Source organism: Hibiscus syriacus, unplaced genomic scaffold (genome assembly GCF_006381635.1).
Source record: "Hibiscus syriacus cultivar Baekdansim isolate YM2019G1 unplaced genomic scaffold, ASM638163v2 tig00110893_pilon, whole genome shotgun sequence".
NCBI lineage: Eukaryota > Viridiplantae > Streptophyta > Magnoliopsida > Malvales > Malvaceae > Hibiscus > Hibiscus syriacus.
The window spans coordinates 5612808-5640716 of record NW_024062901.1 but is presented as its reverse complement, the minus strand read 5'-3'; the positions used below and the strand labels follow the sequence as shown (position 1 = coordinate 5640716).

At 32.2% G+C, this 27909-nt stretch overlaps 1 protein-coding gene across 1 annotated transcript; it reads left to right on the top strand.

Annotated features, from left to right (window-relative positions):
• The first annotated feature begins 7631 nt into the window (after window positions 1–7631).
• On the top strand, window positions 7632–9867 carry LOC120145088 (glucan endo-1,3-beta-glucosidase 6-like). The gene is made up of 2 exons (XM_039158988.1): window positions 7632–8161; window positions 8662–9867. The coding sequence occupies exons 1-2, from the start codon at window positions 7830–7832 to the stop codon at window positions 9782–9784; spliced, it is 1455 nt and encodes a 484-aa protein (XP_039014919.1). The 5' UTR covers window positions 7632–7829; the 3' UTR covers window positions 9785–9867.
• Window positions 9868–27909: the final 18042 nt, after the last annotated feature.

The following is a 27909-nucleotide window of genomic DNA, read 5'->3' as shown; positions in this document are numbered from 1 at the left end:
CTAATCCCTTTCGAAACCTGTTATCGATCCTGATAATTATTCATCTGGTGGCGGCGAAGGCCGACTCCACCTGCTCAGCAGGAACTACATAGCTTTCTATTCCCTTACAGCAAGCAATCACTCCATCTTACAGTAATCCCTTCCTTCTTCTACTTGAAAAAATTCCTCCTGAAGACCCTATTGGTTTGTAATCGATTCTTTATCAACGGGCCACCCCTTCTTTGAACCTTGTCAATGGTCGAACTTAAAGATATGAACTGAGTGGCATTTGATGAGCAACTGAGAACAAAGGAGAGGGATGTAGAAAGGATGAAGTAATGAAAGAAGAAGTCATTGCTAGTAGTAACGACTTGTTACGATCCATTGGTTCATATAATAAAAGTAGATATCAATGTTGATGAAAAATGTTTAGATACTAATCTAAGAAAAGTAGAGGAGTTTAGATATCAATGTTGACAAAAACAATTAAGTACCGATATTAAAAAAGAATAAATTCAATGACTAAAATGTCAGTTATGCCAAAATTATTGACCGTCAATTAGATGAGGGCCAGATATGGTTCAAAGGTTTCATTAGCTATTCCATGTCCAAAGACTCGTATCGATTTTGAGTAATATCCAACCTCTTGTATTGGTTACTACAAATTATTTTATTATTATTATTATTATTCTTATATGACATGACATTTTTATATATTATTAAATATAAAATTAATTTAAAATAAATAATAAAACAACATTTTTTTATTATTAAATTTAAAAATATTTAAAATAATCATCACCCTTCTTGTCACCGTCAATCACCATCAACCTTTGGAACCGATACTCGTTTGATCCCAAATTGTATGGAGGGATTTGCTTTGACACGCTGAGTCCGAATCTGGTGGATATTTCACCGAAAAATATCTCAAAACCCATGAATCTCGATCGAAACATTTTAGTTTCCTCACTTTCGATCTTCTATTCGTGGACTTTGAAGTATGTTCCAACAAAATAGAGGTTATATTCGGACTCAAGGGGTCTAGGCGAAGCGATCGGTGAAATCTGGGACCGAACGACTACCATCTACGGTCGTCGGTGTTTCAGTTTCTTCACTTTTGATCGGATTCAAAGCATTTTTCGATAAAATGGAAGTCGAATTCGGACTCACGGGGTCGAGGCGAAGCGGCCGATGGAATCTAGGACTGAACGGTGTCCATATATGATCGTCGACGGGGGCGTCCAACAACGACGAACAATGGATGGCCACCATCAAAGTTTAATTCTATATTTTAAATTATTTTAATATTAAATAATAGTAAAAATGCTATATCATGCTAAAATAACAATAAAATAATTTAAAGTGACCAAAACATGAGTAATTCAAAATTTCAATTAATAAATTGAAAAAATTAAAAGTATAATAAGTAAAATAAAAGAGAGTAAAATTCAATGATGAATGTTGTAATTTTCCTTAATCATTTTATATTGAGTACCCATCAATTAATCATGTTTAGAGTTAGTTTAGAATAATAGACCAATAAACGTGTATATTTGGACATCACATCACGATGTCGAAATGAAATGTGAATTTGGACATTAATACAAATTGCCAAGTTACAACATGAAAATCATATGAAGCTATGATGTTGAAGGAGGATAATTGATATGGAATTACTTAATTAGGTCACTAAATTTAATGGATTAGGTCACAACATCACCATCTCAATTGCCACCCTTTCATCTCTTAATTGGGGTAAAGTATGAAAAAAAATATTGTCACATCACCACGTCACGTTGAAAGTTGCATATTAATTAAGATTATTTTTTATAATTAATACGGTATAAATGACTGAAATAATGTAAGTGAAATTTTTAATTTTTAATATAATTTACTTCTGGGATTATTTTTTCATTTAGGGTGAATTGAAAAATATCAAACTAAAGACGTCGGGTGCTTCATGCGTCTTCAAACTAAATATGAAGACTTCACAATTACATGTCGTCTTTAGACAAATGAAGAAGACTCCACGATTGTATGGTGTCTTTACGCAAATTGAGAAAATTCCAAAAATACAAGACGTCTTCAAATCAATAAAAATTCTAATTTAAAAATAATATGATAGATATCTTATATTAAAAAAATATTTTTCTCCCAACCTATATGGACAAGGAAGCCATTATTAATACTATGGTTGAAGTGGGAAAACCAAAAAGTGAGATCCATAGAATCATAGAGATTATGCAGATAAACATGCAATGATTGTTGAGTGATTTCCACGTGCATTCAACATGCAGCTCAGAGCAGGTAACAAAACGGTAAAATACACACATAGTTCTCCTATATAAAGTGATGTTTTATTAAATTAATCGACTATTAAAAGTTACGAAATTCTCACTCGATTATTTTTATGTTCTAGATACATCTTTTTTTGTTAAAAAATTTGACAGTTATTCGAGCTGGGCGTTAACATATTAACTGTGATATGATAAAATATGATCCCAGAATCGTTTGAGTTATAGTTCATGAATCGACTCTCCATTTATATTATATCTCAAGTCAATGCTTAAAACATTATTGAATCAGTGCTTGAAAGCAACGATAATGCCAACAGACATCATTAAAATATAATTATATTATATCTCAATCAACATGCTAACGTTCAGTTCAAACGGTCATCAATATTTTAACAAAAAAATGACGAGTTTGGAACATATGAATAGTCAAACGACTATTTTATAAATTTTAATAATCGAGAGACTCAACAAAACAACACCCTATAGTCCAAGAACTATTTTATAACTTTTAATAGTAATAGTCGAGAAATCAACAAAAATATGTCTTAATAAAAATTGAAAGGATAACTCGCATTTTAATCCGAATATATTGTACTTTTTTTTACATTGATGCTTGAATTTGTTTAGTCTAGATTGATATCTCAATTTATCTACATTTTTTCTTCATGTTAGTATCCAAATATTTTTAGTTTATGTTAATATTTTAATTTTTCTATTTTTTCTATATTAGTAGTTTTGGAATAATTTCAATCTATATGAATTTTATATTTTTATTATTTTTACAAATTTCAAAAGTAATTATTTCTATATTGGTACTTGAATTTGTCTATTTTTCTTATATTAGTACCTTTTATAACCATTTTAATTTTTGTCATTTATATTTTTATAAATTTTTAAAAATAATTTTTTACTATTATATATGGATTAGTCTATAACGCACGTCGCACACCGCAACATACCACTAAAGCGACATACTGAAATGTACCACTAACTAAATTATCCTTATTAAATAAAAATTAAAATGATAAATTATACGTTTAGTACTTACATTATCATTTTTATTTTCTTTTAGTACCTAAACTTTATTTTTTTTCAAATCCATTAACGATAATGTGATGTGGCGTGACATGTTACTTTTTTTTTTACTTTTTTAATTTCCACATCATTTTTCTATTTCTCTATCAGTATTTTTTAATTAATTTTATTCAACCAATTAAATAGTGACATGTGTCACAATTTGAGGATAAAATAAAAGAAACCGTAGAACCAGAATTGAACGTAAGCCTCTTACATGAAATGCAAGGTACTCAACCATTGAACTAAACTAATCATTTATATTAATTTTATCGTATTTTTTTTTATTTTTTTGTACAAAAAAAGTTTTGTTCAATGGTGACTCTCTAGTCCAGGGCAAGACATACCTAAGACTCAATTAGGATTTATATATGAATTTACAAATTGTCCACTAAGAGTGACAGTGGTAGGAATTGAACTTGGTCTTACAAGCTCAAATTTCTGAATCCCAACCACACCAACAATTGTTAGCCATATTTTGTATTTAATTTATATAATAATATCACCACAAAATCAATATTTTCCGATGATTATAAAATTCAAATATGTGACACTTTAAATTAATGATCGATAGTTTAGTCATTCAACTATAATGTGAATCTATTGTTGTTATACAAAATTTAATACTTACTTATATCATTATTAAATTAAAGAATAGTTTTTTCACTTTATTTGGAAATAAAAAAATAATTAAATTATTACTTTTATGAATTTATAAAATTTATATTAAATTATTCTAAAAATTTTATTTATAATATTATGAAAATATTTTAAAATCATATTATTTACTTATTTATTTGAAATATTATCATTTTTAAATTATTTATTTAATTTTAAATAATATTATACGAAGCTAAAGTAATAGTTGGATAGTAAACGTATAATTTACCATAAATTTAAATTACTTAAAATTAAAAAGATAATTTAAAAATAATATTATTTTAAATAAATAATTAATTGAATTTTGAAAATAAATATTTTTATAATATTATAAATATACCTTTTCTTATAATTATTTCATATACTTTTTATAAAAATATATGAATTATTTAATTTTTTATTTCTAAATAAAATGAAAAAAAACTTTTAATATAATAATGATATAATTAAGTATCATGTTCAGTATAATAAAATAATTTACACTATAATTGAGTGACTAAGCTTTCGGTAATTAATTTAAAGTGTCACAAATTTGAATATTATAATCATCAAAAAATGTTGATTTTTGTGGTGATATTGTTATATAAGTTAAATTTAAAATGTGGTGAAATTTACCCAAACGACAAGTTTAGCTCAATAGTTGAGTGATTTGTTTCTCTCGTAAGATATTCAATATCAATTCATGGTAGGAGCAAGAATGATTTTTATCTTTTCATCCCATAGGTGGTGACAAATATCACCACATAATTGGTTAAATAAAATTAATTTAAAAATATTGAAAAATAAAAAAAATATGATGTGGTAATTAAAAAAATAAAAAATTGACATGTCATGTCACATAAGTATTACCGTCAATGATTTAAAAAAATAAAGTTTAAATATCAAAATTAAATAAAAATAAAAATTTAGGTCAAAATCTATAATTTATCCTTTTTAATATTTACTTAATAAAGATAATTTAGCTAGCAGTATGTTGTCGATATGTCGTTTCGATAGGTCAAAATGTTACATATTTTTCTTTTAACATGGTTAAAAAAATAGTCGAGTTTAAAAATAATTATTGTAAAAAAAATTAAATACCAATATTGAAAAGGGGATAAATTCAAGGACTTAAAATGTGAGATATCCTAAAATTAGAGATTGACCGTTAATTAGAGGAGGGTCGGCTATAATTCAAATTATTTCATTAGCTATACCTAACGTTTGTTACGGGATGAATCGAGAGGGTCGATGGGATAATTTTCTCCCTAAAATTTTTAAATTCTTTCGTCTTTAGTATAAAGTTTTATGTTTGTCTTTATTTTTTACCAACCTAATTAAAATATTTTCTCAATGCAAAATTCGATCACACCCAGATTTAGAAAGATTTCATCTGATCCGTTTTTGAAATAAAATTTACACCTAATTCTATTCAAACCAACTTATATATATATATATATATATATTATGGATTAAAATCCACTTACACATCGTAAAATTAAAAGTTTTATATCATTTTAGGATCGTTGATGAGATTAACTATTTTTTGTGTGAATATATTCTCATTTCCTACTGTTAATCTCAATATTTGATTTTACTTCGTTCATCAATCCTAAAAAGATGTAAACCTTTTTAGTTTTACAATATGTAATTGGATCATGACCTTTATTTTATTTGATAATACATGAAGAATAACATTGTGATTATCTCTAAATATATAAGGGATAATACATGGAGAATAGCATTGTGATTATCTCTAAATATATAAGAGATAACTATATTATTTTTTAAAATTAAATCAGATCGAATATTTTTACTCTAAACTTAGAACATAACATGATCCAAACGATACTCTAAAACTCCGATCCAAATTTAACTCAAACTTAAATTTTATATAAAATAAATTTAATTTTATAAACTTAAATCAAATCAAAGTCTATCAAATTCAATTTATATAATCATTCTTAGCTATACTATGGGTCCATGGCTGTTAATATCAATATGATCGTTAGAACTCGTCACTCTCACATGATGAGTTCCTCATCAATTTAAAATCTGATCATTGCCTAATAATTATAAATGGTTAGTTTTTTTTTAAAATTAAATGGAAATAGTCATACTAACATAACGAGTTTCCTAGTTTTTTCAAAAATTATTATGATTTTTTTTCTAAATTTTAAAAATAGTTTTTATTGGAATTTATCGTATCGACTTGATGGGTTCTAAAAAATATAATAAAATATTAGATCTAACGTCTAGATCTATTAAAATATTTTTTAATAAAACCCATCATGTCAATATAACGAGTTTCTCTAATACTATATATTTTTAAATAAATTAGGGTCTGTTTATTTGGCTGTAATTAGTTTTCTGAAAATTAAATTCTGGAAAATGAATTACATTTTCTGGAAAACATTTTACGATGTTTGGAAGATGTTGTTTAAACCTTTTTTTCTATTAGTTTATGAGTTTTTTTTTAATTATTTATTACAAATATTAAATACAATAAATAATATTATTTATCATAAAATTTAATATGATTATTTTTAAAATATTAAAACAATTTATTTATTATTAAATATTATTTTTATAATTTCATTAATAAAAATACTAATATTGATATATTTTATTAAATAAAAATATTATAAATTATATTAATTATTTATTAAAGTAATAGTGTTATATTATATTTTAAAAATATTAATTAGTATATTTTAAATATCTTTATTAAAATATTATTAGACTATTATAATAATATTAAACATATAAATAATATTATTCATTATTAATAATTTAATAATATTATTTCTATGAAATTAATAAATAATATAAATTTTATTTATAATTTATTATATATTATTAAAATAAAAATATAATATCTTATATTATTATAATAGAATTGATTATTTTATTATAATATTAAAAAATAATATTATATTATTAGAAATATTAATAAATATATTTTAAATATTTTAATAATTAATATTTTGATTAAAATAATATTAAAATATTTTATTAATATTAAATTCATAAAATAAAATTATTTTGAGTATTTATTTTTTAAAGTGAAAAGTTCGAAAAATGACTTACTGAAAATCAGACAGGAAGTCATTTTTCAAAAAAATAAAAAGAAATTTCTGTTAATTAGAAAAATATTATAAAATATTTTTACTCCAATCAAATATTGATAAACATTTTTCAAAAAAATATTACGTAAAATAAACACAGAATTTCAAAAAAAAATCATTTTCGTAATTGATTTTCCCCAAAAACAAATAGAACCTTTATTTTATGTTGTATTGGATTAAATAAAAAAATCGATGTATTGGGCTAATTTTGCCGAGTAAACTAACCGCCGATCGTCAACAAACAAACAACTTGTAGTTTGTAAATTCCATTCCTCAACTTCTGACTCTCTCAGTCCTCAACTCCACAGACCACATCAAATCCCTGTCTGACCACAGCAGTGTGGTCGTGTAGTAGGCGTAGCTACCCCCGGCCCCACCGCTTCTCTTTTGTGTTATGGTTATCGTGTTGTCTGGACGTTTCTCACGTCACCTGTTTTTTTTTTATCTTTAGCATTTGCTTTGCGTCTCTTTTGTTTTCTTTTTCCCTCCCACTTTCCTTCCTTGTATTGCTTTCCTTTATTCTCTCTCCGTCTACGTCTACGTCTCCGTCTCCGTCTCCGTTTGTTCTTCAACCTTCTCTCACGCCACCTTCATTTTCCTTTCTTTCTTCCTGTTTGCTGAATTCTGGGTTTCTGAAGTTCAAGCTCGTTGTTTTTCTCTGCTGATTATAGTGTCGGAGAACAAAAGAAGTGTAAAGTAGATTAGGAAGAACATGGGGTGGATTACAGTTAATATCGGACTTGCGTGTTTGTTTAGTATGTTGTGTTGTGGGAAAGGGATTGGTGTGAACTGGGGAACACAGGCATCCCACCCGCTGCCGCCGGAGACCGTAGTGAGGATGCTGAGAGAGAATGGGGTTCAAAAAGTGAAGCTTTTTGATGCGGATTACGCTATACTCAAGGCTCTGGGTAAGACTGGGATTGAGGTTATGGTGGGAATCCCAAATGACATGCTTGCTTCTGTTGGTGGCAGCATGAAGGCTGCTGAGAAATGGGTTTCCAAGAATGTTTCCGAGCATATCTCCTCCAATAATGTCAACATCAGGTCAGCCGATTGTTTTTCCGATCTGTTTTCGATTCCGATATGCTACTCGAGTCGAATTTTGGTGGTCTTCTTCCATTTGATGTTATATTTGGATGCATTCATCTTTTTGTCGTACGCGCCTTGCTGCATATGTGCCCGTAACATTCATATTTGTGGTCTGATTCGTAAGTAAAACATCCTTAAAAGGCTTGTTCCTCTCTGAAATGGCCAATCACCTCTAGGCATGACTTGTTAGTGAAGACATGTTTAATATGTAATTTCAGTTCTGGTTGTTGTTTATTTGGATGCATTGATCTTTTTTATCTTAGCACTTTGCCGCAATCACTCTGCATATGTGACTGTAACCTTCATATTTGCTTGTCGACTTTCCGGTCTTAAAACTCTTTAGCCTTATTGTATACGTCGTAAATTGACTGGAAAATTTGGTCTGGATCTTGCAAGTATAACAATTGTTCCCTTTGCTTGGTTCCATTCTCTAATTTTCATTGCATTCTTTACAGATATGTTGCTGTTGGTAATGAACCTTTCTTGCAGACATATAATGGAAGCTATCTTAAGATAACCCTCCCTGCTCTTAATAATATCCAGTCTGCCCTGATCAAAGCCGGGATTGGCAGCCAAGTAAAGGTTACGGTTCCTCTCAATGCCGATGTTTATGCGAGTTCGAATAGTTATCCATCTGGGGGCGACTTCCGTACCGATATCTTTGACCCCATGCTTAGTATTGTCAAGTTCTTGAATGACGTTAACTCTCCCTTCACAGTGAACATCTATCCTTTTATAAGCCTCTATACTGATCCCAATTTCCCAGTTGAGTATGCATTCTTTGATGGCAATGCATCACCGGTAAACGACGGTGGGACGTTATATTACAACATGTTCGATGCTAATCTCGACACCCTTACACATGCATTACAGAAGAATGGATTTGGAAATTTGCCCATTATAGTTGGGGAGATTGGGTGGCCTACTGATGGTGACCGGAACGCTAACATAGAGTATGCTCGACGCTTCAACCAAGGTTTAATGACTCATATTTCTGGTGGGAAAGGAACCCCGTTGAGACCGGGGCCAATAGATGCATATTTGTTTAGCTTGATTGACGAGGATGAAAAAAGCTTTGATCCGGGAAATTTCGAACGCCACTGGGGGATTTTTTATTATGATGGACAGATTAAATACCCTCTCAACCTCGGTACCACAAACAGTGGAGCTCTAGTTCCTGCAAAAGATGTGCATTACTTGGAAAAGAAGTGGTGTGTGATGAAGCCTTCAGCCAGACTCGACGACCCGCAAGTGCAACAGAGTGTGAGCTATGCATGCGGGCTCGCCGACTGCACTAGCCTCGGTTACGGGACGTCATGTGGAAATCTAGATGCCAGGGGAAACATTTCTTATGCCTTTAACAGTTATTTTCAGAAGAACAACCAGCTTGACGTGGCCTGCAAGTTCCCAAATGTTTCGGAGATCACGAAAACCGACCCAACCCCGGCGGTGGGGAATTGCAAGTTTCCTATAATGATCCAGCCCTACTATGAATCCGCAGGTTTCCGATTACGGTGTTGCCAGAAGCCATTGAGTTTGGTTTCTGTTCTTGTTCTTATTTTGGTAACCATTCTATGAATTTGAAGGATTCTAATTGAGGTGACATTCTTCTACAAACCATCACATGGATAAACATGGTTGGAAGGTGTAGTTGAAGCTTGGATTTTGATTTCCATAAGGCAAACTATGAATTTGTCTTCTTTATGTTATGCGTATGTGTATGTGTATATGTATTTGTCATCTTTTTCTATTTCTTTTATGTACCAAAGAATTTTTTATTTTTATCTCCTGGTTTATACTTTATGTATTTCATTTTAGGTCAAATTTTGGTTCTTTTAAAGATGACAAATTTAGGGTCAAAAATTGTGGATCTAGCAATTTTCAAACCATTGAAGGTTAATTTTGACCATTGATTTTTTATTTTTGTCAATCAGACTACTTAACTAATTAATTGTTGTCAATCAAGCCACTGACTATTAACATTTAACGGAAAATGTGCGTGATAGTTAAAAAAATTTGTATAATTATATATTTGGTCATTGTTACTTATATATTCTATCAATTTAATCGTAATTTTAATAAATTTAACTCTCGAATGTGATACTACTACACATTGATAGAATATATAAGTAACATGAATCAAATGTATAATTATACCAAAATGTTTAACTACCATGTCACATTATCCATTAAATGTTACCGATCAATGTATTTGTTGAACTATGTTTTGTAATATTTTGATATAACAAATTAAGACAAAGTGTTTTTGGGTTTGATTGAATTTCTTCAAAGTTTTCAAAAGTTTCCAAAAATAATTCAAACTCCATTAAACTAAAATTTGAGCACAAAATGTTTTTCTGGGTACATAGTACATATATTGTTATTACAATATCGATACTGCATGAATAATACATATACTATTCACGTGGTACCGATACCAAAGGTAAGAGAAGTATCGATACTCTCTATCTAGGTAGTGATGTTTTCCAATTTGCTCAAATTCCATAATGCAAAATAGGTACTGATACTCAAAGGGGTACTGATACTACTTTACATTGTAGTATCGATACCATGAGCATAGTATCGATATTGGTCAAGCCCAATGGTCCTTAACGGCTAGTTTATTTAAAAATTATAAAGGTAGTACCGATACTCATTAAAGGAGTACTGATACTCCATGTCCTGGCATATTTATTTTGCATAAAAATTATCACCAACGGCTAGAAACGACCACAAACACATTCCAATATATAAAAACAAGATGAGGAAACTTGAAGAAGGGTTAGAACACCTATCCAAGTAATCAAACACAAGAGAAGAGCTTTTTATTCCTATTTTCCTTTCTCTTGTAAATTTTAGTGTTTTGAGCTTAATTGTATATCTTTAGGTCTTGTTTTGTGAGCTAAAATCTTTGTAAACACCTACCTTGTGAGGTTTTCTTGTTTACATTTTATACCTTAAGGGGATTAGTTCTAGCTAAGCCTGTGAAAAGCTGGAGAGAGTTAAAGTTATCTCTGTATCCTGCAAAAAGAAAGAACAAATTAGTGAATTTGTTAGAAAATCCTTAGTGAGGAGCTAAGGCAGTGGATGTAGACTTGGTTGACAAGTCGAACCACTATAAATTATTGTGCAAATTTTCTTATCCTTTTTACTCCTTACTCCCTAAACTCAAAAAGCCAATTCACCCTCTCTTGGCAAACTATTCGGTTGTTCAATTGAGATTTGCACAGCGATTTAGAGTGGTTCGACTTTCTCAATCAAAGTCTACGTCCACTACCTTAGCTATCCACACTAAGGATTTTCCAACAAATTCACTAATTTGTTCTTTCTTTTGAGGCCAAAGAGATAACCTTACAATACCCTCAAGAATATACCCCAATTCTTGAGAACACTTTTTTCCCAAAGAGAAGATTACAAATTTGCAAACTTACAAGGAAAACCTCACAAGGTAAGATGTTTGCACAATTCTAGAACAAGAAAAGAACACTCAAAGATAATTACAAATGAGCACAAATGGTGTTCTTGAAAGCAAAATGAATATTGAAAGGAAAATTGGCTTGATTTGCACAAACTTGGTGTTTGATGCTTTCTCTCTCTTGTTTCTCTATAATTTCTTATTGATCAAAGGCTTCAGAACTTGTTTAAATACACCTTGAATCACTTCTAAACGTTGGGGATGATTAATGAAGATAATATAGCCGTTTTAGTGTGAAAACAATTAATAAAACAGCTTGGAGCGTGGGGGGAATCGGTTCCCCCTCATAGGGAATCGGTTCCCTAAGTGTAAAATTCAAATATTTCGACCGTTGAATAGGGGGGGAATCGGTACCCCCTATGGGGGAATCGATTCCCTCCAAGCATTCTGGAAATCTCGGAGCCAAACCATTCAGGGGGGAATCGGTACCCCCTTGGGGGGGAATCGGTTCCCTCTGAGCAATCTGGAATTTTTGGCTTTGAAATGGTTCGAAATACTTTGAAAGATTATTTTGAAATTATTTTAAGATTAAAACTTAATTTTACACTAAAGTAAGGATTAAAAATGATTTTTGAAATATTTTGAGTAATGTTTTGATATTCGAATAATTATATCGAATATACTTAGAAAATCATTTTGGAAAATCTTAAAATTCATTTAACTTAATTTGTTATATCGAAATATCAAAATGTTTTCAACAATCTCCCCCTTTTTGATATAACAAAACATTTTAGTAATTTTAAGATTTTGAAAATCAAGTTTTGAAATTACTCCCCCTTACTTTAACACTTCTCCCATTTATCATTTTAAAAACACACATACTTCTCCCCCTTTTTGTTAAATCAAAAATATTCAAAGAAACGTGAAAATCATTTAGCCAATTGATTAGGTATATGTATGCATAAGCTGCTAAGATCACAATCAAGAGAAACGTTAGCCATTAGTTCCATAATCAATGTGAAATAGCAAAATTGGTCATAATTAATGTGAAATGGCAAAATTGGTCATAATGCAAATGATATGTAAATGATGCAAAAATAAACATTAAGCTCAAAATGAAAGTGAAAATCAAACCAAATATATAAGCATATAAGTTCAAATATCCATTTATCCAACAAATTCAAACACCCATAATAAAACAATCCATTAACATTAAAATGTTTCACAATTAAAAGTTATGAGTTCGGGACGATAAACCCATTGACCCAAAGACCGAGTTTGATAAACAAATAACTAAGGAGACAACCATAAACCAAGGTTTCTATATTCTTGGAAGGAACAATGTTTATAGAAACTCACTAAAAATGATCTGTGGCAGATAAATCTTCTTTTTATGTTGGATACAATATATCCACCATATATCTATGTTCCTAAGGGAGGAGTACCTATCTCCGGATGGTCTAAACCACCAAGAGATCAAATAATGAAGGAATCTATCATGATGAGTTCTTAGGGTACTCTCACTATCCTTAGACTTATAGGGTGAATCCACAGTCTCTTTTTCATTAAACCTGAGGTATATAGTCCAAAATGGGTAGCGATTGTGCCGGAGTCAATAAAAATGAATTATCCTAAAAGATATGATCAAATTCCTATAGTTTCAGATCGGAGCTCGTTTTGGACACATACCACATTGGAATAGAAAAATACGGACTAATTGATGATAAACCAAAGGTTTGAGTTTAAAGAGTTTATCAAACTTCTAGGATTTAAGAGTAGGAAGATATTGGAAGTCCATATCTTCTATAGCTTGGATCGAAGGGATACACTCTTCCCAAATTTTATATGACTCAAAACAAGTATGGTACATATGGTATAGATCTTCTCCATAACCAGGTACGTTGAAACAAGAGTTCATAATGGTCATATTTGGGTTATTTGGATTGGGTGGAGGAATAAGAGGTCGGTTTTGACTTGAGCGACTAGACAATGTCCTAGGTCGTTTAGGATTTGACATGGTTTAAGAATCAGAATAGAATATGTAACCTGCAAATTTAAAAAACACATGTATGTAATTCAATCAATCCCAAAACTCAATTGAGTCCTCAATATTTCAAGGTTCTCTAAATCAATCCTAATGGGCAAAGTTTTTGAAAACTTTTGAAAAATACGATTTTGAGAAACAATATAGTTTTCATAACAACAACATAATTCAAGCAAAACACAATTAATGCCCGATCTAAAGTTCATCCTAGAACTAATTAAAACTAGTTCTATGTTTATAAATTGATGAAATAGAAGTTTTGGAAAAATACCTTCAAGGATTTCGGATTTGAGTGAGATTAGATGAAGTTTGCACATTTTTGATGATTCCAACAGGTTTAGAAGATGATATTTGAAGTGAATTCCGATTAAGAATGTTGATTTGAGGCAAGAATCGAGATAGGGAGAGAGTTTAGAGGAAACGGCGGCAAGAAAGAGAAGGGTTTTGAACAAAAGTAAGGGTTCTGCCCATGTATAACCAGAACCCCATGGGGGTATCGATTCCCCTGTGGGGGGAATCGGTTCCCCTTCAAAGGGGGGAATCGGTTCCCTCAAGGGGGGATCGATTCCCTCTGCACCAAAATGCTAAAATCCGATTTTAAACACTCAAAATGCTAAATTAATTTCCTCTAGTGGTATTGGCAACTCATTTATTGAAAATTAATCATGTTCAAATAATTAAACTAATCTTTAAACGATATTTGAACATAAAATTAATATTTCATTAAGAATCATAAACTCCCCCTAACTAATAGCAATGAATGCAATCAAAAATTACTATTATAAGCATTTTTCATTTATTATTAAAAGTGCTAAAATTATTTTAAACACTAAGTGAAGATAGGTTGGTCAAACCTAATTCTCTCCTAAGTGTCCAAAATTTTTCCTTGTCTAAGGGTTTTGTAAAGATATCCTCTAATTGATGCAAAGTATCAACAAATTCTAGAACTACATCTTCCTTAGTGATATGATCTCTAATGAAGTGATGTCTAATTTCAATGTGTTTAGTTCTAGAGTGTTGGATGGGATTTTTAGTGAGACAAATAGCACTAGTATTGTCACACTTGATAGGAATAATACCTACTTCAATTCCATAATCTAAAAGTTGTTGTTTCATCCATAAAACTTGTGCACAACAACTACCGACTGAAATGTATTCCGCTTCAGTTGTAGATAATGCAACACAATTTTGCTTCTTTGAAAACCAAGAAATCAGCATATTTCCAATGAATTGACAAGTACAAGAGGTGCTTTTCCTATCTAATTTGCATCCTCCATAATCCGCATCAGAAAAGGCATGCAAGCTAAAGCTAGAGTCTCTAGGATACCAAAGTCCTAAACTAGGAGTGTCCTTAAGGTATCTAAAGATTCTCTTAACAGCTAGTAAATGTGATTCCTTAGGACATGATTGAAATCTAGCACATAAGCAAACACTAAACATAATGTCCGGTCTACTTACAGTTAGATAAAGCAAAGAACCAATCATTAACCTATATAATTTAACATCTACACATTTACCTCCTTCATCTAAGTCAAGCTTTGTTGAAGAGCTCATTGGAGTGTCATAAGGTTTCCCATTTTCCAGTCCAAACTTCTTGAGCATATCTTTGACGTACTTAGCTTGATTAATGAAGATGCCATCTTTTCTTTGCTTGATTTGGAGTCCCAAGAAAAATGAGAGCTCCCCCATCATGCTCATCTCAAACTCACTTTGCATTAGCTTAGAAAATTCTTGGCAAAGAACATCATTAGTAGAACCAAATATTATATCATCAACATAAATTTGAACTACTAATAAATCTTTACCTTTATGCTTCAAAAACAATGTAGTGTCAACCTTCCCTTTTGAAAAACCTTTTTCAATTAAAAAATTTGACAATCTTTCATACCAAGCTCTAGGAGCTTGTTTTAAACCATAAAGAGCTTTTGTCAATTTAAGAACATGGTTCAGAAATTTTAAATCTTCAAAACCTGGAGGTTGTTCCACATACACTTCTTCTTTTATAAAACCATTTAAAAATGCACTTTTAACATCCATTTGATATAATTTAAATTCATTGAAACATGCAAATGCTAATAATAATCTAATTGCTTCCATCCTAGCTACGGGAGCGTATGTTTCATCATAGTCTATGCCATCTTCTTGAGTATACCCTTGAGCAACAAGTCTAGCCTTGATTCTCACTATATTACCACTCTCATCAAGCTTATTCCTAAATACCCATCTAGTACCTACAGTAGATTTATTACTAGGCCTTTCAACTAATGTCCATACTTTACTTCTCTCAAATTGATTTAACTCTTCTTGCATAGCCATAATCCAATGTTCATCATTTAATGCTTCTTTAATATTCTTAGGCTCTATGCATGAGATAAATGCAACATAATTACAAATATTTCTAAGAGAAGATCGAGTTGTTACCCCTTTTGATGGATCACCTATAATTTCACCATCCTTGACATAGTTGTACTCTCTTGGATAAGATACTTCCCTTTCTTCAATGGTTGGATTCTCAAGAGGATCATGAGTTTCCTCATTTTTCGTTTCTTCCTTTGATGATGGTTCTCCAACTTCATGTCTAACGTCATTTGTATTTATAACACCTACATCATCATTCACACAAGAATCCTTCCTCGGAAGGGGATTATCATCGAAAACAACATGTATAGACTCTTCTACAACTAAAGTTCTTTTTATTAAATACACGATAGGCTTTAGAATTTAAGGAATAACCCAGAAAAATTTCTTCATCACTTTTAGCATCAAATTTGCCAAGGTTTTCTTTACCGTTGTTTAAAACAAAACATTTACATCCAAAAGGATGAAAATAACTAATGTTAGGCTTTTTATTTTTGAAAATTTCATATGGAGTTTTCTTTAAAATTGGCCTAATCATTACTCGATTTATAACATAACAAGCGGTATTTGTGGCTTCCGCCCAAAAATATTTTGGCAAATTATTTTCACAAAGCATGGTTCTAGCCATTTCTTCTAAAGTTCGATTTTTCCTCTCAACAACTCCATTTTGTTGAGGGGTTCTAGGTGCTGAAAAATTATGACTAAATACCATTAGAATTACAAAATTTAATAAATCCAAGATTTTCAAATTCAGTGCCATGATCACTCCTAACACTAGTTATAGAGTAACCCTTTTCATTTTGGATTATTTTTGAAAATGTGATGAACTGTTCTAATACTTTATCTTTAGTACTTAAAAATAGAACCCAAGTATATCTAGAATAGTCATCTACCAAGACAAATGCATATTGTTTTCCACCCAAGCTAGTAGTCCTAGTTGGCCCAAAAAGATCTACATGGATCAATTGTAATACTCTACTAGTTGATACGTCATTAATGGATTTAAAAGAAACACGCTTTTGTTTTCCTTTAGCACAAGCATCACAGATTTTATCATTATCAAATTTAAGCTTAGGCAACCCTCGAACTAAATCACCTTGAATTAGCCGTTGCAAAACACTCATACTAGCATGTCCCAGTCTCCTATGCCATAACCAACTATCATGTTCATCTTTAGCAACTAGGCATAAATTAGTCATATCAAAAGAATCTAAATGCACCATGTAAATGTTCTCTATTCTATGACCAACAAGCATAATCCAATTAGATGCAATGTCAATGACTTTACAACCATTAATTTCAAATAAGACATTGAATCCTTTATCGCATAATTGACTAATACTCAATAGATTATGCTTTAATCCATTCACATATAAAACATTCTTAATTTGTATGGAAGAGGTATTACCTATTGTACCAATACCTTCAATGTGACCTTTTGAATTATCTCCAAAAGTCACTTCTCCTCCATTTTTGGCGTTAAGCTCAATGAACCGGATTTTGTCTCCGGTCATATGTCTTGAGCATCCACTATCAAGGTACCATGAATTTGAATTTGTTTCCCGTGCCTTGTAGCAATGCTCCTTTCCCTACAAACATAGATTAACTTTTGATTTTTGGTACCCAAATTCTTTTGGGTCCATATTCATTAGTTTCCAAAATCCTAGTCCCCTTAGGTATCCATTTGTGTAGGATATTTTTATCTTTAGTAGTAATGAGTTCTTTAGGAACCCACATACTTCTAACGATTTTTCAATTAGAGGTTCTTTGGGGACCTCTATGATTGTAGTTTCTAAAACTTTTTCTAACAAAGTTGGATTTTGAAGTTCCACCTTTTTCAAAATGTTTTGTTCCAACTTTATCAAAAGAAGTTTTAAGATCATCAATTTTCTTTTGATGATCATCATTGATCTTTGAAAGTAAATTTTGCAAATCTAAATTTTTCTTTTCAAACTCTTCTAGTTTGATTTGCAAGTCTTTGATTTTACTTTCAAGATCGTTGTTGGTTTTGGATATGAGTTTGTTTTCATTTTTCAATTTTGAAACATCATTTTTATATTTTAAAAATAATTTCTCATAATCCGAAGCCAACCCATTATATTCCTCTAATAACTCATCATAGGATAAATCATCAAAATCGGATGAGTTAGAGGTTACCTTAGAATCTTCCCCAAATGCCATCAAGCACAAGTTAGCTACTTCTTGTTCCTCTTCATCGGAACTTTCTTCATCGCTCCATGTAGCCACATGAGCCTTGTGCTTATTCTTTGATTGACCATTTTTCTTCAATTGTGGGCAATCATATTTAACATGCCCTGGCTTTTTGCATTCGTAGCAAATGACTGGGTCATTCTCTTTCGGTTCATTTTTGAGGCCTTCATTTCGTTTGAATTTTCTTCCTCGATAAGGTCTCATCATTTTTCTGAACCGTTTGGCAAACAATGCCATTTCCTCTTCATCGTCATCGTTATTCGAATCACTCTCATCTTTTGTGGATTTGAGAGCAACTCCAATGTTTTTCTTCTTCTCCTTCTCCTTTGGTGTCTCGTCAATTTTGTCGAGGTCCACCTCATCTTCGAGCATCATTTTATGAGTGAGGAGTGACCCAATTAGCTCTTCAAGAGTTAAGGACGTTAAGTCCTTAGACTCGATGATTGTCGTCTTCTTTGATTGCCACGATTTTGGGAGGGAGTAGACTAACTTCCTCACAACCTTTTCATTTGAAATGATCTCTCCATATGATTTGAGACCATTGACAATCGTTGAAAATCTATCCGTCATAGCTTTGATATCTTCATTTGGTTTCATCCTGAAATTTTCATAGCTATGCGTTAAGAATACTAATTTTAGATTTCTTTACCTCATCGGTACCTTCATGAGTGACTTGAAGTTTGTCCCATATTTCTTTGACGGTTGTACACGATGAAACTCTTCCGTATTCATCTGGTTGAAGAGCACAAAAAATGATATGGATGGCTTTGGAGTTGAGCTGGAACATTCTTGTCTCTCCTTCACTCCACAACCTTGGATGAGTGAGAGGTTTGATGTATCCTTCTTCTACAGCATTCCATGCTCCCATGTCACTTGCTTGAATTAAGTACATCATTCTATTCTTCCAATAGGCATAGTTAGCTCCATTGAAGAAAGGAGGCTTGTTGACGGGCATCGAATCGAGACCGGAGTCGAAGTTTGAAGCGGAGGCCATTGATGACTTTGATAATCGATATAACTCTTCCCGAATCGACTCAAGAGGCGATTAAACCTTCAAATGAGTTAGGCTCTGATACCAATTGTTGAGTTAATCGATCGACGGAATTAGCCAAGAGGGGGTGAATTTGCAATTAAAAATTCGGTGGAAGCTTTTACAGAAAATTGAAAAGATTTGCACAGCGATTTAGAGTGGTTCGACTTTCTCAATCAAAGTCTACGACCACTACCTTAGCTATCCACACTAAGGATTTTCCAACAAATTCGCTAATTTGTTCTTTCTTTTGAGGCCAAAGAGATAACCTTACAATACATTCAAGAATATACCCCAATTCTTGAGAACACTCTTTTCCCAAAGAGAAGATTACAAATTTGCAAACTTACAAGGAAAACCTCACAAGGTAAGATGTTTGCACAATTCTAGAACAGGAAAAGAACACTCAAAGATAATTACAAATGAGCACAAATGGTGTTCTTGAAAGCAAAATGAATATTGAAAGGAAAATTGGCTTGATTTGCACAAACTTGGTGTTTGATGCTTTCTCTCTTGTTTCTCTATAATTTCTTATTGATCAAAGGCTTCAGAACTTGTTTAAATACACCTTGAATCACTTCTAAACGTTGGGGATGATTAATGAAGATAATATAGCCGTTTTAGTGTGAAAACAATTAATAAAATAGCTTGGAGCGTGGGGGAATCGATTCCCCCTCATAGGGAATCGGTTCCCTAAGTGTAAAATTCAAATATTTCGACCTTTGAACAGGGGGGAATCGGTACCCCCTATGGGGGAATCGGTTCCCTCCGAGCATTCTGGAAATCTCGGAGCCAAACCATTCAGGGGGAATCGGTACCCCCTTGGGGGGGAATCGGTTCCCTCTGAGCAATCTGGAATTTTTGGCTTTGAAATGGTTCGAAATACTTTGAAAGATTATTTTGAAATTGTTTTAAGATTAAAACTTAATTTTACACTTAAGTAAGGATTAAAAATGATTTTTGAAAATATTTTGAGTAATGTTTTGATATTCGAATAATTATATCGAATATACTTAGAAAATCATTTTGGAAAATCTTAAAATTCATTTAACTTAATTTGTTATATCGAAATATCAAAATTTTTTCAACAAGATTCATTGACAAATTCATCAATTGGTATTAGAGATTGACTCATTAGAAGATTTAACAACATTGAGACGATCCTTGAAGAAGCTTTATCCATTTCCGACACAAACGAGAATATGACTTCCACCTCTGTCTCGTTCCACATGGAAGGCTCCTAACCGATCAACAAGCTCTCATACTTCAATGGAGCTAACTACTGTCATTGGAAGAAATTAATGAAGCTATTCATCCAATCCAATGATCTTGATGCATGGGAGATGATCGAGAATGGCTACTCTTCTCCAAAGAAGAAGACGAAGGAGTGGAGTGCCCAAGAACGGAAGAAAGCTCAACAAAATGCTATGGCCATGCACATGGTGTTTTGTGCATTTGGTCCCGAAGTCTATGAAGGAGTTTCTTCTTGTTCAAATGCGAAGGAGCTTTGGAATAAGCTTGAAGAACTTCATGGAAACAAGAAAGAAGAACCAACAAAGGTGGTGTCCTTAATGGCTCTTGAAGAGTCCGAGGTATCTTCTAACTTAAGTGAATCAAATTCTTATTCTTTTAATGAGTTACAAGATGCATATGATGAATTATTTTTGGAGTTTGAGACCATGAACTCCAAATATGAGAAAATGATTTCAAAATTTAAAGTTGAAAACGATTTTCTTTTGAAAGCAAAAATGGATTTTGAAAATCAAAATGAAATTTTTGAAAAAATGATTTAGAGCTTTCAAAAGTAAAAATTGAAAATTTTGAAAAAGAATGTTTTGATTTAAATGTTAAGCTTGAATGCTTAACAAAAGAAAAAATTATTTTAAATAATTAATCTAATGTCATAATGACAAAATGCTCACATTGTCATTATCATGGTCACAGGGAACATACTTGTCCTATAAAGAAAGGAAAACGTTTTAAAATTAGACAAGTATGGATTCCTAAGGGAACAAGGGGCATTGAAACTAACGTTCAAGGATCCAAAGCAATTTGGATACCAAAATCCACTTAAATGTCTCTTGTAGGTGTTTGGGAGCAATGGTGATGAAAGTGAATATATTCAAATGCTCTAGCCGCACTTGATATGGAATGTGTAACCTCTAAGCTTATTTTGATTATCTTGCATAATTGGTTGCTCATTTAGTTTAAGCGTGCATGAGTTTTGCTTTTAAATAATTTTATGTTTTTCATCTCATGTATATTGAAAAGTGTTGTGATGAACATTTTCTAAAGTTTTAATGATTTTTCATAAATGTTTGTTCATCATAATGAATTTTGGTCAAAATTAGTTTTAATGCTTTATTTTTACAAATTTAAATTTTGACCTTAATTTAAATGTTTATGTATGTGATTTATTGCAAATGATACCTCTCTAACAATTGATATCAATTGTTTTTTTAAAATACATAACATTTTTGGATAGCTTTATGCACAAACACTTAAATACAAAAATTGATATTGCATAAAATATTTTAGACTTAGATAAATTGAATTTCTTGTGCTACTAATATGTTTGTTCATCTTTGTTGAAATTCAATGTCATTTAAGTGTCAAGCTTTTAAAGTCAAATTTTTTGTTTGGAATGCTTTTATTGAGGGGAGCTTTGATTTTTCAAATGATTTATGCTAAAATTTACCTCTTACTCTCCATTGTTATTTTTTAACTTTAAAGTTGAATTATTTTTGATATAACAAAAAAAGGGAGAAGTATGAGTTTTAAAAATTCAATTTCAAGAATAAAAAAGGGGAACTTTAATATTTTCAAAAAATTTCTCCTTTTCATTAAATGTTTTATTAAGGGGGGAGTTTTGTCAAAAATAATTTTTCAAATGTTTTGTTATATATAAAAAAGGGGAGATTGTTGAACTATGTTTTATAATATTTTTTATATAACAAATTAATGCAATGGACTTGATTTAATTTGTTCAAAGTTTTCAAAAGTTTTCAAAAATAATTCAAAGTCCATTAAACTAGAATTTGAGCACAAAACGTTTTTTTGGGTACGTAGTACATGTAATGTTCTTACAGAATCGATACTGCATGAACAAAATCGATATTATTCACGTGGTACATATATCAAATGTAAGAGAAGTATCGATACTCTCTAGGTAGTATCGATACTGCCAAGTGTTTTCTAAATTGCTCAAATTCCATTATGCAAAATAAGTATCAATACTCAAAAGGGTGTCGATACTACTTTACATTGTAATATCGACACCATGAGCATAATATCGATATTGATCAAGCCCAACGGTCTTTAATGGATAGTTTATTTAAAATTATAAAGGTAGAACCGGTACTCATTAAAGGAGTATCGATACTCCTTGTCCTAAGCAATTTTATTTTGCAGAAAATTATCCCCAACGGTTAGAAACAACCACAAACACATTCTAACATATAAAAACAAGTTGATGACACTTGAAGAAAGGTTAGAACACCTATCCAAACAATCAAACACGAGAGAATATCTTTTATTTCTATTTTCCTTTTTCTTGTAAATATTAGTGTTTTGAGCTTAATTGTATATCCTTGTGAAAAGCTAGGGAGTATAAAGGTTATCTCTTTATCCTGTAAAAAGCAAGAACAAGTTAGTGAATTTGTTAGAAAATCCTTAGCGAGTAGCTAAGGTAGTGGATGTAGACTTGGTTGAGAAGTCGAACCACTATAAATCCTTGTGCAAATTTTCTTATCCTTTTCTGTTTACATATAAAAAGAATTCAGCCCCTTGACAAACTCTTTATCCTGTAAAAAGCAAGAACAGTTAGTGAATTTGTTAGAAAATCCTTAGCGAGTAGCTAAGGTAGTGGATGTAGACTTGGTTGAGAAGTCGAACCACTATAAATCCTTGTGCAAATTTTCTTATCCTTTTTACTCTTTACTCCATAAACTCAAAAAGTCAATTCACCCCCTCTTGACAAACTATTCGGTTGTTCAATTGATCTTCATCGACAAATTCATCAATATTGATTGACAAAATTAAAAGATCAACGGTTAAAAGAAAAAAAATAGTTAAGTGATCATAGATATAATTTACCCTACATTTAATGCCCCAACATGGCTGCAACGTTTATAACCTTTTTTTATTAGTCTGAGCTAATTATAATATAGTATATGTTTAAAATTTTCTAATCATATTAACAACGTTCACGTACCCTATAAATAGGGTAATATGATTATTGAAATTCATAATCTCTAATAAAATAATCTTCTCTTCTCCTCTCATCCACTTGATGAGTTCGACATTTATACTCTTCTTATGACATTTATACATTCTATATAAAAAAATTACGATGTTTCAACATGGAAACATATATGGATTAAAGCCAAATCAGCCACAACCAACACATACTCCCCAAGCTTACATTTTTAGCATGAAATTATAAATTAATCCTATAGCTTTAATGTCAATAAATTAAAATATGAAGATTAAATTTTATGTTTTTAAATAGTAGATGGACCAGTGACATATTTAACCCATATTTATATAATCTAATGAGAAGAAATGCAGTATATATAGAGTTAAGACAGCTGCTTCTCACAAATCTGGTGAAAGGAAAAGAATAAAAAACAATGAGAAAGGAAAGGAGACGCGAAGCCGGAATTAAAGAAAGTTAACAGTAAACAAAAGGTAAAATATCCGATCTTACATCTACACATTCAAATTCATCGCGTAGGAATTGTAGTCCTCGAGCCCAATTAGATTTGCTCGATTCTAACTATAGTTCTTATGAAATGGCTTCTGGAAATTTTAACCCATTCATCGCGTGAATGGTCTTCCACAAGAAGTGTGAGAAGAAGCGCATTCGGGTTTACATGGATGACTGTTTTGATCTCATGCATTATGGCCATGCCAATGCGTTGAGGCAAGCAAAGGCTTTGGGAGATGAGTTGGTGGTAGGTGTTGTAAGTGATGAGGAGATTATTGCTGATAAAGGCCCTCCTGTTCTGCGCCCATGGACGAGAGGTACTAATGCGACTCTGTTTTTTTCATTTGATATTCTGATTTGATTTTCTATACTTCATTTATGCCTTGTTCTATTTGTGTTCTACACATGTAGCCGCCGCTCTGCATTAAGAAATTTTTGGAGATGTCAGGTACTAATAATTTTCTGGGACAGGCATGTGTGGTTAGGAATAACCCCGCCTCGTGTAGAAACTTTCGTCTGGCAGGTCGTTCATCAACGATTGCCGGTGAAAGGGAGTTGTTGAAGCGTGGAGTCGCAGGGATAGTGGATACACTTTATCCGTTGTGTGGCAAGTTCTTGGAGTCTGTTTCCTAATTTATTTGTGCATTGCGAGGTGGTTTGGGGCTTATGGTCTAGATTCCTGCATAATTGGAACATTTCCTCTGTTGTTCCGGAGAGTTCGACGATTCTGATATCTGGTTGGGCATATTTAGTTCCATGATCCACGATTTGGAAGTTCATTCTTGGGGCGATAATGTGATCGGTTTGGAAGTGTAGGAATGAAATTATTTTTGGAAAAGGCAAGTTGGACTCAACTTTGCTGCTTTTTCTGGTGAGGTATAGGATTGCAACATGGTTTATAGCTAGATTTCCGAATATTGTTATTCCTTTTGATTCTCTTGTGGGTGATCCAAAAGTAGCAGATTTTGTTGTGAGTACTAAGAAAGACAATTCTTCCTTGGAGCTTTGGTGTTCTCCTCCTTTGGGTTTCTTCAAACTAAATGTGGACGGTGCTATGGTAAATGGGTGGTCAAGAGGATGTATTGGCAGCTTGTTAAGGGATATTGATGGTGTGATGTTCGGTTCATTCTCATAGAGTGTTGGTTTCGGGCTTCTTATCCTAGTTGAACTATTGATAATTAAAAGGGGTATGCTATTATTTGTGGAGTCCAGTTGTGATTCAAGGGGGAGGCTCATTCTAGAATTGGATTGTTCTACTGCTTTGGAGTGGATTAAAAATTCGGGTCGCTGCACTTTGTTGCTCGAGTTATTGGTGAAAGACATTTCTACTATAGTGGTTGAACATGAAGTTATAGTTTGGCATATTTTGAGATCCGCCAATTGGGAGGCAGATAGGTAAGCTAAGGCTGGAATTGGATGATATTGTGTTGTAGGTCGAGGGATTTATGTTTAGTTCTAGGTTTTATGTTGGTTGTTGTAGTGTATATTTTATGTTTTGGCCGGGTTATGTATTCTAGTGGGTATTGTTTCTTTGTACTAGTTTTGTTATAAATTTCATTAATAAATTTTGGGGTACTTTTTTTCTCCTTCCAATGTCCGTCAAGCTACAAATGTAGTTTGAAGGTTATGAAGGGATTTTTAATGAGGCATCCCATATTTTTATCAAAAAAATAAAATAAAAGTTCTGAAGACAAGTACAACTTAGAGGATTGTGATGTCCTCATATGTGAAAGAATATATTTGTTGAAAGATAATAGTGAGGAAAATGACTTTATACAAATATGCGCAGGCACGTATGTATGCATATGTGTGTGTATGCACGTGTGTATGCGTTGCGAATATTGCCGAAAACTCTCATTGCGCTTCATCGCGCTTCATCCCCATGTTTTGCAACGTTGTTCGATAATGGGAAATATCAGTCATGTGCTTGTATTGACCCTAAAAGGCTTGAGCTAAGTTTTTCCAAGAATGAATTTGAGTACGTTTTAGCTGGTTATACCATTTGGAAGCAGGTCTAGATAAAATGTCTTGAAAACAGTGGATCAACAACTTCTCATTCTTCACATAGCCAGCCATCCGGCGACAGTGCATGGTGATGTGGGATGAAGGACATGTGGTCCGATTGTACTTCTCAAAATCTGAAACCTTGAACTTTGGTGGGAGAACCAGAAAGGAGACCAAACTTAGCTCTTTAGCGTCAAACCCATAGAATGACTCGACCATCTCCCTAGATTGTATCACCTCTTCTACACTTTTTATTCTTTGGATAAGTTTTTCCTTTTCAGCTAATTCATTTAGGTCAGGGACCTCATTATCAGTACAGAGTTTACCTGGCTTCAACCGAGAAGCAGCAGGACATTCAGCGGGGAATGAAGCTCCAGCCTGATATTGTGGGTTCTCGATTGTGAGGCAGACTGGTGATTGGATTCCTTGATGCGCAGAGGTGTGCTCAGGAATGTGAACAGGTGTAAAGCCCGGAGGATGTGTGGGGTCTTCCACAGTAGTCTTTCCAACGGTAGAATGTCTCTTGAATATTTCTTCCACCTTGTTCAGCTGATCGAGCTGAGAGTTTGTGATACTAGCTTCAATTTGTGCCAACTTGCTCCTCATTTCTTCTTACATCTCTTTCTGCTATCTCTCAATTCTGGTTAGCTTATCCTCTGTTTCCTTAGGCATTTTTTTGTGTCGTGCAGATGCTAAGCGTTCTTGCTACTAGTATGAACCAGGATAACTGCGGTAAAAAACCTTACCTTATTATTTTTATTTTAATGAATGAATGTTTTAATTTATGATTTGGAAATGTATTAAGCAATACAAATGTCATGCAAAATGAATGTATGCAAAGGACGTTGATACCAAAAATAAAACACAACAAAGCTCACAACAAGATAATAAGAAGTCAAGTTAGTGAAATAATGATGAAATAAAAGAAATGTATGCTAAAAAATCTGAAATGATTAAATTCAATCGGTAAATAAATCATGAATATAAAGCATACATATAAAATTAGAACCCTAACCACATGCATTCTAGTTCTTTTAAGATATACACATGGCTCTAGTGGGTAGGTATACTAAATTCTCTACATGTGGTTGGGTTCCAGCAAAGGTTCCCAAGCCATCTTTACGACCTGCTAAGGTTGACTCCGATTCTGGCCCATTACAGACTTGCTAATCGGATTCAACTCAAGGGATCACACCACTAAAAGCGTACATCGGATCTGATATCTGGATAGACAACTTAGGATGCTTTCCAGAGATACTTTATCAGACCCACACAAGGAAGCCCAATGCTCCTCGTGAGGTATGTCGTTTCTCTCTAATTAGGTAAACCGGGTTGGAGCTTAGGTTTAGAGTTATGACATGCAATATTCCTAAATAAATTCACAGAAGCGTAAACATTAACTAAAAAGAAAATCTCTTTTTTTATTTGAAATAACATAACGAACTGTAAATTAAAATAAGATCGAACTCATAATTTTCAAAATCCTAAATATAGGGTAACCAAGTCGTGGTTTGACTCTCAAGTTGTTTTAAAAACAAAACATCCCAGTGGAGTCGCCAAACTGTCGACGCCGTTTTTCGTTCGGGCGGGGAAAGACCAATATTGACTTTGGGGTTTTTCTTTTTGAAAAGAATTTTAAAATGTGAGGAGTCGACACCAATCATTTCAGGTGTGATTGAGACACCATAAAAACTGAGTGATTTAATAAAAATAGTGATTTAATTAAAAATAATAATATATAGATGAATATTATTTTAATTATTCCTAAATATATAAGGTAAACTTATATTTTTTTCTAGGCCGGGTTAGATATTTTTCACCCTAAACTCAAACCCTAATTTTAAAAAATTAACTCAATCAAATCGGGTCGGGTTAGAATCCATCGGGTTCGGGTCCCATACCCATCCTTAATCAAAACGTAGTCCCACTATGT

Bases quoted from the DNA above. Each gene is read 5' to 3' on its own strand.
- LOC120145088 (XM_039158988.1), top strand. From the start codon at position 7,830: ATGGGGTGGATTACAGTTAATATCGGACTTGCGTGTTTGTTTAGTATG. The intron at 8,162-8,661 runs GTCAGCCGATTG...CATTCTTTACAG, and splicing joins TCCAATAATGTCAACATCAG to ATATGTTGCTGTTGGTAATG.